Below are 17048 nucleotides of genomic sequence, written 5' to 3' on the forward strand. Positions count from 1 at the left end.
GGCGATGTTAGGGACGGCAGATTAGGGGTTAATAAAATTTAACTAGTGTTTGCGAGGCGGGAGTGCAGCGGTTTAGGGGTTAATATATAAATTAAAGTGGCGCTGATGTCCGGTCGGCAGATTAGGGGTTAAATAATTTTATTATAGTGTTTGCGATGTGGGGGGGGGGCTCTGTTTAGGGGTTAATAGGTAGTTTATGGGTGTACTTTTTAGCACTGTAGTTAAGACTTTTATGTTACGGCGTTAGCCCATAAAACTCTTAACTACTGACTTTTAAATGCGGTACGAGTCTTGACAGGAGAGGGTCTAACTCTCACTTTTTCCAAGACTCGTAATACCAGTGTTAGGCAAATCCCATTGAAAAGATAGGATACGCAATTGACGTAAGGGGATTTGCGGTATTTTCGAGTCGAGGAAAAAAAGTGAGCGGTACACCTGTACCTGCAAGACTCATAATACCAGCAGTAGTTAAAAAGCAGGGTTGGGACCTCTCAACGCTGCTTTTTAAGGCTAACGCAGAACTCGTAATCTAGCCGAATGTTTAAATGGTAATATTTCATGTAAATTATAAGTAAAATGTCCCCTTAACTGTAACCATAAGTAAACATTCTAATTTCTTTAATTATAATAAACTTAAATATTTTGAAAGTGTGATTTAAGACATTTAATTATTTTATTAAAATTAAAACAAAAAATATAATAACACTAGAGATGAGCCAAATTGAATTAGTAAAGACCAGAAATCCTACAAAAAACTGTTAGACAAGTGTTTGCTGATGAGTTAGTTATTGGGGTAGATTTATCATACCCCAGGCGGACATGATTTGCTATAGCGAATCATGTCCGCCCTGCATCGCTGAATGCCGACGGCATACAATGTCGGCATTTAACATTGCAAAAGCAGTTCTGGTGAACTGTTTGTGTAATTACGCCCCCTGACAATTTGTGGCCAATCGGGCGCTAGCAGGAGGTGTCAGTCAACTCGATCATATGAGATCGGGCGGATTGCTGTCCGCCACCTCAGAGGTGGCGGATGAGTTAAGGAGCAGCGGTCTTAGGAGTGGGTCAGAAGCAGCATCTGCTGCTTCATAAATCGACCCCATTGTGCAGCATTTGAAGCCAGTGATATGTGGATGTTCTCTGGGTTTTCTGGTAGATTGGAAATGATTTAAATTTAAAATCTCTGCAACACCAAATATGAAACACTTTGCACAGAAATGTTGATGATTTGAGTGGTTGTCAATGAGCAGAGTTATAAGCAAATAACTATGGCCTAGATTGCAAGTGGAGTGTAAAATAGTAGCGCTATGGTGTACTAACGAATTGTACAAGTGGAATATTAGCACTCAAGTTAAAGCGCTAACATCTAGATCTCAGATTGCACAGCCGCGCTATATCCCTCACCTAATAAACTTCTATGGGGATTGCTGCAAAAACCGAAAGGTGTGCTAAGCTGAAAATGTAATAAGCTACAGGTGCCGCTGCGCAAAAAGTAGAAAAATTAGAGTCCTTCACAAAGTCTTAAAGAGTCATGATTCAAATGCAATTGTATAAAAACTTCTCTAATTTACTTTTATCATCAAATTTTCTTTGTTCCTATGTTGTTCATTCTTGAAAGCTAAACCTAGGTAGGCTCATATGCTAATTTCTAAGACCTTGAAGGACGCCTCTTATCTCAGGGCATTTTTACAATGTTTCACAGCTAGAGGGTGTTCGAGTTCATGTGTGCCATATAGATAACATTGCATTACCTAGGAGCCAGCACTGATTGGCTAAAATGCAAGATCTAAAATAAGGGGGCAGTCTGCAAAGTCTTAGATACAAGTTAATCATAGAGGTAAAAAGTATATTAATATAACCTTGTTTGTAATGCAAAACTGGGGAATGGGTAATAAAGGGATGATCTGTCCTTCTAAACAAAACATTCTGGAGTAGATTGTTCCTTTAAAATATGTTTTAATCTATCTATCTATTTAAGTAACCATCGGCTAGATTTAGAGTTTTGTCGGTAACGACCCGCGTATCTAACGCTGGATTTTTTTTCCCCGCACCTTTTAAATATTGCTGGTATTTAGAGTTCACAGAAGGGCTGCGTTAGGCTCCAAAAAGGGAGCGTATAGCATATTTACCGCCGCTGCAACTCTCAATACCAGCGGTGCTTACGGACGCGGCCAGCTTCAAAAACGTGCTCGTGCACGATTCCCCCATAGAAAACAATGGGGCCGTTTGAGCTGAAAAAAAACCTAACACCTGCAAAAAAGCAGCGTTCAGCTCCTAACGCAGCCCCATTGTTTTCTATGGGGAAACACTTCCTAAGTCTGCACCTAACACTCTAACATGTACCCCGAGTCTAAACACCCCTAGCCTTACACTTATTAACCCCTAATCTGCCGCCCCCGCTATCGCTGACCCCTGCATATATTTTTTAACCCCTAATCTGCCGCTCCGTACCCCGCCGCAACCTACATTATCCCTATGTACCCCTAATCTGCTGCCCCTAACACCGCCGACCCCTATATTATATTTATTAACCCCTAATCTGCCCCCCCAACGTCGCCGCTACCTACCTACACTTATTAACCCCTAATCTGCCGACCGGACCTCACCGCTACTATAATAAAGTTATTAACCCCTAATCCGCCTCACTAACCCTATAATAAATAGTATTAACCCCTAATCTGCCCTCCCTAACATCACCGACACTTAACTTCAAGTATTAACCCCTAATCTGCCGACCGGACCTCACCGCTACTCTAATAAATGTATTAACCCCTAAAGCTAAGTCTAACCTTAACCCTAACACCCCCCTAAGTTAAATATAATTTAAATCTAACGAAATAAATTAACTCTTATTAAATAAATTATTCCTATTTAAAGCTAAATACTTAACTGTAAAATAAACCCTAATATAGCTACAATATAAATAATAATTATATTATAGCTATTTTAGGATTAATATTTATTTTACAGGCAACTTTGTAATTATTTTAACCAGGTACAATAGCTATTAAATAGTTAATAACTATTTAATAGCTACCTAGTTAAAATAATTACAAAATTACCTGTAAAATAAATCCTAACCTAAGTTACAATTAAACCTAACACTACACTATCAATAAATTAATTAAATAAATTACCTACAATTATCTACAATTAAATAAACTAACTAAAGTACAAAAAATAAAAAAGAACTAAGTTACAAAAAATAAAAAATATTTACAAACATTAGAAAAATATTACAACAATTTTAAGCTAATTACACCTACTCTAAGCCCCCTAATAAAATAACAAAGACCCCCAAAATAAAAAAAATGCCCTACCCTATTCTAAAATTAAAATAGAAAAGCTCTTTTACCTTACCAGCCCTTAAAAGGGCCCTTTGCGGGGGATGCCCCAAAGAATTCAGCTCTTTTGCCTGTAAAAAAAAAAACATACAATACCCCCCCCAACATTACAACCCACCACCCACATACCCCTAATCTAACCCAAACCCCCCTTAAATAAACCTAACACTAAGCCCCTGAAGATCTCCCTACCTTGTCTTCACCACACCGGGTTCACCGATCGGTCCAGAAGAGCCTCCAAAGTCTTCATCCAAGCCCAAGCGGGGGCTGAAGAGTGACGTCCATCCTCCGGCTGAAGTCTTGATCCAAGCGGCGGCTGAAGAATTCCATCTTCGGGCAGAAGTCTTCATCCTATCCGGGCAGAAGAGTAGATCCGGACCGGCAAACATCTTCATCCAAGCCGCATCTTCTATGTTCTTCCATCCGATGACGAGCAGCTCCATCTTCAAGACCTCCAGCGCGGATCCATCCTCTTCTTCCGACGTCCTAAAACAGAATGAAGGTTCCTTTAAGGGACCTCATCCAAGATGGCGTCCCTCGAATTCCGATTGGCTGATAGGATTCTATCAGCCAATCGGAATTAAGGTAGGAAAATTCTGATTGGCTGATGGAATCAGCCAATCAGATTCAAGTTCAATCCGATTGGCTGATTGGATCAGCCAATCAGATTGAGCTCGCATTCTATTGGCTGTTCCGATCGGTGAACCCGGTGTGGTGAAGACAAGGTAGGGAGATCTTCAGGGGCTTAGTGTTAGGTTTATTTAAGGGGGGTTTGGGTTAGATTAGGGGTATGTGGGTGTTGGGTTGTAATGTTGGGGGGGGGGGGATTGTATGTTTTCTTATTACAGGCAAAAGAGCTGAATTCTTTGGGGCATGCCCCGCAAAGGGCCCTTTTAAGAGCTGGTAAGGTAAAAGAGCTTTTCTATTTTAATTTTAGAATAGGGTAGGGCATTTTTTTATTTTGGGGGTCTTTGTTATTTTATTAGGGGGCTTAGAGTAGGTGTAATTAGCTTAAAATTGTTGTAATATTTTTCTAATGTTTGTAAATATTTTTTTATTTTTTGTAACTTAGTTCTTTTTTATTTTTTGTACTTTAGTTAGTTTATTTAATTGTATTTATTTGTAGGTATTGTATTTAATTAATTTATTGATAGTGTAGTGTTAGGTTTAATTGTAGATAATTGTAGGTAATTTATTTAATTAATTTATTGATAGTGTAGTGTTAGGTTTAATTGTAACTTAGGTTAGGATTTATTTTACAGGTAATTTTGTAATTATTTTAACTAGGTAGCTATTAAATAGTTATGAACTATTTAATAGCTATTGTACCTGGTTAAAATAATTACAAAGTTGCCTGTAAAATAAATATTAATCCTAAAATAGCTACAATATAATTATAATTTATATTGTAGCTATATTAGGGTTTATTTTACAGGTAAGTATTTAGCTTTAAATAGGAATAATTTATTTAATAAGAGTTAATTTATTTAGTTAGATTTAAATTATATTTAATTTAGGGGGGTGTTAGGGTTAAGGTTAGACTTAGCTTTAGGGGTTAATAACTTTATTATAGTAGCGGTGAGGTCCGGTCGGCAGATTAGGGGTTAATAATTGTAGGTAGGTGGAGGCGACGTTGGGGGTGGCAGATTAGGGGTTAATAAATATAATATAGGGGTCGGCGGTGTTAGGGGCAGCAGATTAGGGGTACATAGGGATAACGTAGGTGGCGGCGGTGTGCGGTCGGCAGATTAGGGGTTAAAAATTTTTAATAGAGTGGCGGCGATGTGGGGGGACCTCGGTTTAGGGGTACATAGGTAGTTTATGGGTGTTAGTGTACTTTAGAGCACAGTAGTTAAGAGCTTTATGAACCGGCGTTAGCCCAGAAAGCTCTTAACTCCTGACTTTTTTCTGCGGCTGGAGTTTTGTCGTTAGATTTCTAATGCTCACTTCAGCCAAGACTCTAAATACCAGCGTTAGAAAGATCCTATTGAAAAGATAGGATACGCAAATGGCGTAGGGGGATCTGCGGTATGGAAAAGTCGCGGCTGCAAAGTGAGCGTTAGACCCTTACCTATAAGACTCTAAATACCAGCGGTAGCCCAAAACCAGCGTTAGGAGCCTCTAACGCTGGTTTTGACGGCTAACGCCAAACTCTAAATCTAGCCGCATGTTATTCCAGTGATTTAAATGCTCAGTAGGAGATGTCACCTCAGAAAGTGTCCTTATAAAAAGACTGTGCAAAATTTGATAATAGAAATAAATGGGAAAGTCTATTAAACTTCTGTTCTAGTTGAATCATCAAAGTTTAATTTTAACGTTAGTGTCCCTTTAAATACAGTAATTGCCAATGACAAAAGTCCTGCATTGGACCTGCATTACTCCTGTATCATTTCATGGGTACTTTAATCCTTTAAAGGGATATTAAACTCAAGAATGTTCTTTTGTGTTTCATACAGACAATACATTTTTTTTTTAAAGTTTCCAAAATCTTATATTACCAATCTTCTTTCCCATTATATTCTTTGTTGAAGGGATACCTAGGTAGGTGTCTGGAGCACTATATTGCAGGAAGTAGTGCTCTCGGATAACATTCTTGTAAAACTGCTGCTCCAGACACCTGCACACTCCTGAGCTAACATTTCTGCTTTTAAATGAAAGATACAAAGAGAATGAAGAAAAATTGATAATATAAATAAATTAGATGGTTATTGAAAAAATTATGTTCAATCTGAATCATGTAAGAGAAATTTCAATTTTTTTCCTTTTTTTCCCACCAAATTCTTTTTAATGTTTAACTATTGCTCTTTCATATACATTTTTAATTCAGTGTCCTTTAGATGTTTACATTTACATAGTGGAAAACACATGGGGGGGACATCTCTTATGGTAAAATGAGTATAGGAATATACCAGTAGATTATGGCCTCTATCTGTAGATAGAGCAAAAACTATTTATGTTCATGTCATTAACTTGTATTTATTTCCTTTGCAGATTTCCCGTGGTGCCCAGAAATTGAGGACATCCCCATAGAAAGTAACTCTAATAGCAACAAACTAAATTATAAAATCACTAAGTATTTTCCGGATGCACTGACAGTAACTTGGTTTAAGAAGGAAGGAAATAAAGACTTAGTGCCGATTTCTACAGATAACACTTATGAAGTACCAGCTATTCACTCGCAGAAGCAGGCAGATGGCACGTTCACATGTAACGCTTGTTTGGTCATTAAAGTTCTGGCAACCCATAAGCAACACGAGCAATTTGTCTGTAGAGTGGAGCACCCAAGTCTGAAGAAACCATTACAGACAGCAATAACTGCACTGCAGGACAATGGTGTGTATGTGTAATGATATGAAATATATGTTTAATTACATAAGAAACTCTAATATGTAATCAGTGTTGCAAATTCTTAACAATGCTTAGAATGATTATTTTTGAGGTTGAGAGAGGTGCTCTGCAAGCAAGATTTTATTATTTCTCCTGTTAAGTGTGATCAGTCCACGGGTCATCATTACTTCTGGGGATATTACTCCTCCCCAACAGGAAGTGCAAGAGGATTCACCCAGCAGAGCTGCCATATAGCTCCTCCCCTCTACGTCACCTCCAGTCATTCTCTTGCACCCAACGACTAGATAGGATGTGTGAGAGGACTATGGTGATTATATTTAGTTTTATACCTTCAATCAAAAGTTTGTTATTTTATGATAGCACCGGAGTGTGTTATTCCTTCTCTGGTAGAATTTGAAGAAGAATCTACCTGAGTTTTTACTATGATTTTAGCCGGCGTAGTTAAGATCATATTGCTGTTTCTCGGCCATCTGAGGAGAGGTAAACTTCAGATCAGGGGACAGCGGGCAGATTAATCTGCAAAGAGGTATGTAGCAGCTTATTATTTTCTGACAATGGAATTGATGAGAAAATTCTGCCATACCGATATAATGTAAAGTCAGCCTTAAATGCAGTAGCAGCAACTGGTATCAGGCTGTCATGTATGTATATTTTACACTTCAGTATTCTGGGGAATGGCACTTCACTGGAATTATACTGTGTGCATAAGACTTTAGCCTAATTTGCAGGGACTAGCAACAGGCTTTTTAATAACACTTAATTTATGTTAAACGTTTTTTGCTGGCATGTAAAATCGTTTCATTTTCTGAGGTACTGGGTGAATAAAATGTTTTGGGCACTATTTTTTCCACTTGGCAGTTGTTTTATTTAATTTATGACAGTTTACTGATCTCTCTCACTGTTGTGTGTGAGGGGGAGGGGCCTTTTTTGGCGCTTTTGCTACGCATCAAAAAATTCAGTCAGAAGCTCATTGTATTTCCTGCATGATCCGGTTCATCTCTACAGAACTCAGGGGTCTTCAAAACTTGTTTTGAGGGAGGTAATCACTCACAGCAGAGCTGTGAGATTGTAGTTGACTGTGATAAAAAACGTTTATTTCTGTAACTTTTTTTCTGCTATCAGGGTTAGTTATCCTTTGCTAATGGGAACAAGCCTTTGCTAAAATTGTGTTTTTTACAAAGATTTGATGCTATAACTTTCAGCTGTCATAACTCTTTCTGTGCTTCTTATAGGCACAGTACGTTTTCATATTATAGTAAATTACTTGAAAAGTATTTCCAAGTTGCTAGTTTATTTGCTAGTGTGTTAAACATGTCTGATTCAGAGGAAGACATCTGTGCTATATGTGCTAATGCCAAAGTGGAGCCCAATAGAAATTTATGTACTAACTGCATTGATGCTACTTTAAATAAAAGTCAATCTGTACAAATTGAACACATTTCACCAAACAACGAGGGGAGAGTTATGCCGACTAACTCGCCTCACGTGTCAGTACCTGCATCTCCCGCTCGGGAGGTGCGTGATATTGTGGCGCCGAGTACATCTGGGCGGCCATTACAAATCACATTACAGGATATGGCTACTGTTATGACTGAAGTTTTGGCTAAATTACCAGAACTAAGAGGTAAGCGTGATCACTCTGGGGTGAGAACAGAGTGCGCTGATAATGTTAGGGCCATGTCAGATACTGCGTCACAACTTGCAGAACATGAGGACGGAGAGCTTCATTCTGCGGCTGACGGTTCTGATCCAAACAGATTGGATTCAGATATTTCAAATTTTAAATTTAAGCTGGAAAACCTCCGTGTATTACTAGGGGAGGTGTTAGCGGCTCTGAATGATTGTAACACAGTTGCAATACCAGAAAAAATGTGTAGGTTGGATAAATATTTTGCGGTACCGTCGAGTACTGACGTTTTTCCTATACCTAAGAGACTTACTGAAATTGTTACTAAGGAGTGGGATAGACCCGGTGTGCCTTTCTCACCCCCTCCGATATTTAGAAAGATGTTTCCAATAGACACCACCACACGGGACTTATGGCAAACGGTCCCTAAGGTGGAGGGAGCAGTTTCTACTTTAGCTAAGCGTACCACTATCCCGGTGGAGGATAGCTGTGCATTTTCAGATCCAATGGATAAAAAGTTAGAGGGTTACCTTAAGAAAATGTTTGTTGAACAAGGTTTTATATTGCAACCCCTTGCATGCATTGCGCCTGTCACGGCTGCAGCAGCATTTTGGTTTGAGTCTCTGGAAGAGACACTTGAATCAGCTCCATTAGATGAGATTACACACAAGCTTAAAGCTCTTAAGTTAGCTAACTCATTTCTTTCAGATGCCGTAGTACATTTAACTAAGCTTACGGCTAAGAATTCCGGATTCGCCATTCAGACGCGCAGAGCACTGTGGCTAAAATCCTGGTCAGCTGACGTTACTTCTAAGTCTAAATTACTTAATATACCTTTCAAAGGGCAGACCTTATTCGGGCCCGGATTGAAAGAAATTATCGCTGACATTACAGGAGGTAAAGGCCATGCCCTGCCTCAAGACAGAGCCAAACCTAAGGCTAGACAGTCTAATTTTTGTTCCTTTCGGAATTTCAAAGCAGGAGCAGCATCAACTTCCTCTGCTCCAAAACAAGAAGGATCTGTTGCTCGCTACAGATAAGGCTGGAGACCTAACCAGTCCTGGAACAAGGGCAAGCAGGCCAGGAAACCTGCTGCTGCCCCTAAAACAGCATGAATTGAGGTCCCCCGATCCGGGAACGGATCTAGTGGGGGGCAGACTTTCTCTCTTCGCCCAGGCTTGGGCAAGAGATGTCCAGGATCCCTGGGCGCTAGAGATAATATCTCAGGGATACCTTCTGGACTTCAAATACTCTCCCCCAAGAGAGAGATTTCATCTGTCAAGGTTGTCAACAAACCAAATAAAGAAAGAGGCGTTTCTACGCTGCGTACAAGAGCTTTTATTAATGGGAGTAATCCATCCAGTTCCACGGTCGGAACAGGGACAAGGGTTTTACTCAAATCTGTTTGTGGTTCCCAAAAAAGAGGGAACTTTCAGGCCAATCCTCGATTTAAAGATCCTAAACAAATTCCTAAGAGTTCCATCGTTCAAAATGGAGACTATTCGGACAATTTTACCCATGATCCAAAAGGGTCAGTACATGACCACAGTGGATTTAAAGATGCTTACCTTCACATACCGATCCACAAAGATCATTACCGGTATCTAAGGTTTGCCTTTCTAGACAGGCATTACCAGTTTGTAGCTCTTCCATTCGGATTGGCTACGGCTCCAAGAATCTTCACAAAGGTTCTGGGTGCTCTTCTGGCGGTACTAAGACCGCGAGGAATTTCGGTAGCTCCGTACCTAGACGACATTCTGATACAAGCTTCAAGCTTTCAAACTGCCAAGTCTCATACAGAGTTAGTGCTGGCATTTCTAAGGTCGCATGGATGGAAGGTGAACGAAAAGAAGAGTTCTCTCTTTCCACTCACAAGAGTTCCCTTCCTGGGGACTCTTATAGATTCTGTAGAAATGAAAATTTACCTGACAGAAGACAGGTTAACAAAACTTCAAAGTGCATGCCGTGTCCTTCATTCCATTCAACACCCGTCAGTGGCTCAATGCATGGAGGTAATCGGCTTAATGGTAGCGGCAATGGACATAGTACCCTTTGCACGCCTACACCTCAGACCGCTGCAATTGTGCATGCTAAGTCAGTGGAATGGGGATTACTCAGATTTGTCCCCTTCTCTGAATCTGGATCAAGAGACCAGAAATTCTCTTCTATGGTGGCTTTCTCGGCCACATCTGTCCAGGGGGATGCCATTCAGCAGGCCAGACTGGACAATTGTAACAACAGACGCCAGCCTACTAGGTTGGGGCGCCGTCTGGAATTCTCTGAAGGCTCAGGGACAATGGAATCAGGAGGAGAGTCTCCTACCAATAAACATTCTGGAATTGAGAGCAGTTCTCAATGCCCTTCTGGCTTGGCCCCAGTTGACAACTCGGGGGTTCATCAGGTTTCAGTCGGACAACATCACGACTGTAGCCTACATCAACCATCAGGGAGGGACAAGAAGCTCCCTAGCAATGATGGAAGTATCAAAGATAATTCGCTGGGCAGAGTCTCACTCTTGCCACCTGTCAGCAATCCACATCCCGGGAGTGGAGAACTGGGAGGCGGATTTTTTAAGTCGTCAAACTTTTCATCCGGGGGAGTGGGAACTTCATCCGGAGGTCTTTGCCCAAATACTTCGACTTTGGGGCAAACCAGAGATAGATCTCATGGCGTCTCGACAGAACGCCAAGCTTCCTTGTTACGGGTCCAGATCCAGGGATCCGGGAGCGGTCCTGATAGATGCCTTGACAGCACCTTGGACCTTCAGGATGGCTTATGTGTTTCCACCCTTCCCGATGCTTCCTCGATTGATTGCCAGAATCAAACAGGAGAGAGCATCAGTTATTCTAATAGCGCCTGCATGGCCACGCAGGACTTGGTATGCAGATCTGGTGGACATGTCATCCTGTCCACCTTGGTCTCTACCTCTGAAACAGGACCTTCTGATACAGGGTCCTTTCAAACATCAAAATCTAACTTCTCTGAAGCTGACTGCTTGGAAATTGAACGCTTGATTTTATCAAAACGTGGTTTTTCTGAGTCAGTTATTGATACCTTAATACAGGCTAGGAAGCCTGTTACCAGAAAGATTTACCATAAAATATGGCGTAAATACCTATATTGGTGCGAATCCAAAGGTTACTCTTGGAGTAAGGTTAGGATTCCTAGGATATTGTCTTTTTTACAAGAAGGTTTAGAAAAGGATTTTTCCGCTAGTTCCTTAAAGGGACAGATCTCAGCTCTGTCCATTCTGTTGCACAAACGTCTGTCAGAAGTTCCAGACGTTCAGGCTTTTTGTCAGGCTTTGGCCAGGATTAAGCCTGTGTTTAAGACTGTTGCTCCGCCATGGAGTTTAAACCTTGTTCTTAACGTTTTACAGGGCGTTCCGTTTGAACCCCTTCATTCCATTGATATAAAGTTGTTATCTTGGAAAGTTCTATTTTTAATGGCTATTTCCTCGGCTCGAAGAGTCTCTGAGTTATCAGCCTTACATTGTGATTCTCCTTATTTGATTTTTCACTCGGATAAGGTAGTTCTGCGTACTAAACCTGGGTTCTTACCTAAGGTAGTCACTAACAGGAATATCAATCAAGAGATTGTTGTTCCATCCTTGTGTCCAAATCCTTCTTCAAGGAAGGAACGACTTCTGCACAATCTGGATGTAGTTCGTGCCATAAAATTTTATTTACAGGCAACTAAAGATTTTCGACAAACGTCTTCCCTGTTTGTCGTTTACTCTGGTCAGAGGAGAGGTCAAAAAGCTTCTGCTACCTCTCTCTCTTTTTGGCTTCGTAGCATAATACGTTTAGCTTATGAGACTGCTGGACAGCAGCCTCCTGAAAGAATTGCAGCTCATTCCACTAGAGCTGTGGCTTCCACTTGGGCCTTTAAGAATGAGGCCTCTGTTGAACAGATTTGCAAGGCTGCAACTTGGTCTTCGCTTCATACTTTTTCCAAATTTTACAAATTTGACACTTTTGCTTCTTCGGAGGCTATTTTTGGGAGAAAGGTTCTTCAGGCAGTGGTTCCTTCTGTATAAAGAGCCTGCCTGTCCCTCCCGTCATCCGTGTACTTTTGCTTTGGTATTGGTATCCCAGAAGTAATGATGACCCGTGGACTGATCACACTTAACAGGAGAAAACATAATTTATGCTTACCTGATAAATTCCTTTCTCCTGTAGTGTGATCAGTCCATGGCCCGCCCTGTTTTTTACGGCAGGTAAATATTTTTTAAATTATACTCCAGTCACCACTACACCCTTTGGCTTCTCCTTTCTCGTTGGTCCTTGGTCGAATGACTGGAGGTGACGTAGAGGGGAGGAGCTATATGGCAGCTCTGCTGGGTGAATCCTCTTGCACTTCCTGTTGGGGAGGAGTAATATCCCCAGAAGTAATGATGACCCGTGGACTGATCACACTACAGGAGAAAGGAATTTATCAGGTAAGCATAAATTATGTTTTTCTACCTAATTATTTGTTTCGTTCTCAGCCCTGACTTGAGACCCAGTACCCCTCTTCCATCTTCACTCAGGGAAGACTTCAGGGTAATTTCTACAAGATTCTGAGTGAAGCAGGGGTAAAGAAATACCTCAGTTATGGCATGTCAGTACTCTCATGGGTAAATCTCTATAATTGTTTGGCTTATGCAGTTAGTGTTTCAGCTCATGATGGATGAGGTTAGTGTTCAGGACACAAGAGGGATAATCGGGGGGTTATTTAATATAATATGTGTATGGTTTGTTTTAGTGTTTTTTCTCACATACTTTTTCCTGAAGATCATTCTGGACATCAGCTCCTCCCCCATTTTGCTCCCATTCTCTCTCCCTCACCAGATCTCCAAGTGACTAAATATTTTCTCTGTGCCTGCTTCCAGTTCTTAAAAGCTATCTGGGTCTAGTTTTTTTTTTAAATATTTTTATTGAGGACTACATGGTAAGTACAGTTACAGTAATAAGATAAGTCAAGTAGCTACACCATAACTGGAAATGTGACACATAAGATAGCATAATGTCCTCCTTTTTGACCCCTTATTGTCCATGGTCACTCTTGGACCTATAAAGTCACAGTAGATCAAGTCCAGGGGTAGATTATACAACTAGACGAAGACAAAAAGAAACAAAAATTGCATCTCTAGCCAATTAATACAAAAGAATGATAACCATATATCAAGCGGAGATGCTGGTCACCAGAACTGCAGGCAATGGTATAAACATAAACAGACTCTTTAATAAACAAGAACAAGACCTATGAGTAGTGTTTTTTAAATATTTCCTATATATGATCAGACCTTATATTACGTCTAACTAAACATATTCATAGGTTAAATACATCTGCTAAAAGTACACAATGAAAAACTTAATGCACCACATTATCATTGTCCTAACATTTAATTATATAATGCCAGCTAAGTGCCCTGTCATTCATGTATAGCAATATAAAGATGGTTATTGGGTCTATTCAGCGTCTTATAAGTGATCAGTTGTAGATCTAGCCCCTCACTAGTTTAATAAGAACAATATAAGTAAGGCGATCCAAACAGCCCACTCTATTAGTGTTATAATTCCTCCAGGCTGTTCCGGCCGTAAGCCTCCAGGAGAGACAGAATATGATATAGTAGGGACTGTTATGCTTTGTGCAGAGTAGGGTATAGGATCGTGAAGAATAAAATTACATGACCAATACACATTAATGGGCCTGGATAAATAGGGAATAATAAGTACTTCTCCATTTGAAGTTAAATAAACATGTAAACACATTGAAGTATAAGTTATAGGCATACTATTGAACAACATTTTTAGAGACTTAGCAGTTATATCGTTAAAGTGTCTGTAGGACAATGCAATATTATGAACAGACTATCCACCCTTAGGACTCAGTAACTCAGGTATGTCCATAAATTTTATTTGGAGACGGTAACCGAATCTCTTCAGCCGACTGTTATGTGTTGAGATCAAGTTGACAGTTATTGCTGCCGTAGGACACGAACCCCCCTCTTGATCATGTAGTGTTATTGGGGTTTTCTCTTGCTGCGTACAGTCCGGGGCGCCTTCCGGACCGCTATCGTGAGGTAAGGGCCACAATATCTCCTTAGTTAAAACCCCCCTGGACCCCCCCCCCCTTACCCCCGGCAGGGCTGATCTACTTCCAAGGACCGGCCCGTTCGTACAGGCAGTCACGCCATTCCGGCCCGGCCTCTCTTTCTTAGGACCGTAGGTGGGTACCCCATCTTACCCAAATGAGCAAGCGTAGTAGTGAGATCCGTGTCCACCGGCTGGCGAAAGACTGATTTCCCCATATAATAGATTGCCGACTGCTGCATGGTGCATTCCGGGTGTAGGGTATCCATCGCTAGGAGGTATAGTGATGTACTTGTATCATTTACCCGACCACTAAAGTATGTCTGCTGTAGCTGCAGTGTTTTGATTGTCAGCGATTTATGTGTCTGTAAGAAGATGTCTGCCGGTGACTCAGGCTGGGCAACTTTCATTACTGTCTGCATAGTTGGTGCAGGTTGATAACTCGTAGGCTGCTTGGCTCTGTTTTCTTCCGATTTGCAGCTATCAAGTCTGTCTATAAGGAGTTGTAGGTCCTGTTCTGAGATCGCCTTATCTATCAGCCTTTGTAACATCATTTCGAGTTTGGCGAGTCCTGAATCCATCTTGTCTGAAAAGTCTGATGCCCACGTGGCATTTTCTGAGTGCAGCCTTATTTCCATGCTTAAGGATCTGTTGTGCAGGCAAATGCTCTGACTCAAATAGGTGTTTAACGTTGTGTAAAGCCTGTTCTGTTATGTCAGGAACTAGAAGCCAACAGTTCTGGTGAAATACCCCGTGTAACCAGGGGGGTGACGCTGCCTGCGAGATTGCTGCCGCTGCAGGTCTCAATTGTCCTGCCCTGGTTTTGGGGTCATCAATACAGCAGTTAATAAAATGCAAGGCACTATATACGTACTAATTTGATCACTTAAGTTGTAGTCTGCTGTAGGATTAGAGCAATAAGCAGCAAATTATTCACTCTTCTCCCGGAGCTCCAGAGAAGTGCGACCGCTCAGAGCCGCTAGTAGGACAAGCCCCCCATCTGGGTCTAGTTTTAACTCTTTTTTTATATATCCAGGAGTTGGGCGAGTTCCTCCCACTAAAAGACAAAACTAAAAAAACACAATTTATGCTTACCTGATAAATTTATTTCTCTTGTGGTGTATCCAGTCCACGGATCATCCATTACTTGTGGGATATTCTCATTCCCAACAGGAAGTTGCAAGAGGACACCCACAGCAGAGCTGTAATATAGCTCCTCCCCTAACTGTCATAGCCAGTCATTCGACCGAAAACAAGCCGAGAAAGGAGGAACCATAGGGTGCAGTGGTTACTGTAGTTTAAATTTAAAAATTACCTGCCTTAAAATGACAGGGCGTGCCGTGGACTGGATACACCACAAGAGAAATAAATTTATCAGGTAAGCATAAATTGTGTTTTCTCTTGTAAGGTGTATCCAGTCCACGGATCATCCATTACTTGTGGGATACCAATACCAAAGCTAAAGTACACGGATGAAGGGAGGGACAAGGCAGGAACTTAAATGGAAGGAACCACTGCCCGTAAAACCTTTCTCCCAAATATAGCCTCCGAAGAAGCAAAAGTATCACATTTGTAAAAATTTTGAAAAAATATGAAGCGAAGACCAAGTCGTCGCCTTGCAAATCTGATCAAAAGAAGCCTCATTTTTAAAGGCCCAAGTGGAAGCCAGAGCTCTAGTGGAATGAGCTGTAATCCTTTCAGGAGGTTGCTGTCCAGCAGTCTCATAGGCTAAGCGGATTAAGCTTCTTAGTCAAAAGAAAAAGAGGTTGCCGAAGCCTTTTGACCTCTCCTCTGTCCAGAGTAGACAACAAACAAAGCATATGTTTGACGAAAATCTTTAGTAGCTTGTAAGTAAAACTTTAAAGCACGGACCACGTCCAAATTGTGTAACACAAGGATGGAACAACAATCTCTTGATTGATATTCTTGTTAGATACCACCTTAGGTAAGAACCCAGGTTTGGTACGCAGGACTACCTTATCCGTATGAAAAATCAGATATGGAGAATCACATTGTAAGGCAGATAGCTCAGAGACTCTACGAGCCAAGGAAATAGCTACCAAAAAAAAGAACTTTCCAAGATAAAAGCTTGATATCTATGGAATGAAGAGGTTCAAACGGAACTCCTTGAAGAACCTTAAGAACCAAGTTTAAGCTCCATGGTGGAGCAACAGGTTTAAACACAGGCTTGATTCTAACTAAAGCCTGACAAAATGCCTGAACGTCTGGAACATCTGCCAGACGCTTAACTAGCTGACAATCCTTTTTCCAAACCTTCTTGGAGAAAAGATAATTTCTCCAACATAGGTGTGTCCGGTCCACGGCGTCATCCTTACTTGTGGGATATTCTCTTCCCCAACAGGAAATGGCAAAGAGCCCAGCAAAGCTGGTCACATGATCCCTCCTAGGCTTCCGCCTTCCCCAGTCATTCTCTTTGCCGTTGTACAGGCAACATCTCCACGGAGATGGCTTAGAGTTTTTTGGTGTTTAAATGTAGTTTTTATTCTTCAATCAAGAGTTTGTTATTTTAAAATAGTGCTGGTATGTACTATTTACTCTGAAACAGAAAAGAGATGAAGATTTCTGTTTGTAAGAGGAAAATGATTTTAGCAACCGTTACTAAAATCGATGGCTGTTTCCACACAGGACTGT

General features: G+C 40.9%; 1 protein-coding gene across 1 annotated transcript in view; it reads left to right on the forward strand.

Annotated features, from left to right (window-relative positions):
- LOC128641937 (uncharacterized) overlaps positions 1-17048 on the forward strand; it is a 469590-nt gene that overhangs the window by 151532 nt on the left and 301010 nt on the right. Inside the window, exon 7 of the mRNA XM_053694531.1 lies at positions 6336-6677. Coding sequence (XP_053550506.1) covers positions 6336-6677 — 342 coding nt within the window. The remainder of the gene's footprint in view (positions 1-6335; positions 6678-17048) is intronic.

The sequence above is a fragment of the Bombina bombina genome, chromosome 11 (assembly GCF_027579735.1).
Source record: "Bombina bombina isolate aBomBom1 chromosome 11, aBomBom1.pri, whole genome shotgun sequence".
NCBI classification, from domain to species: domain Eukaryota; kingdom Metazoa; phylum Chordata; class Amphibia; order Anura; family Bombinatoridae; genus Bombina; species Bombina bombina.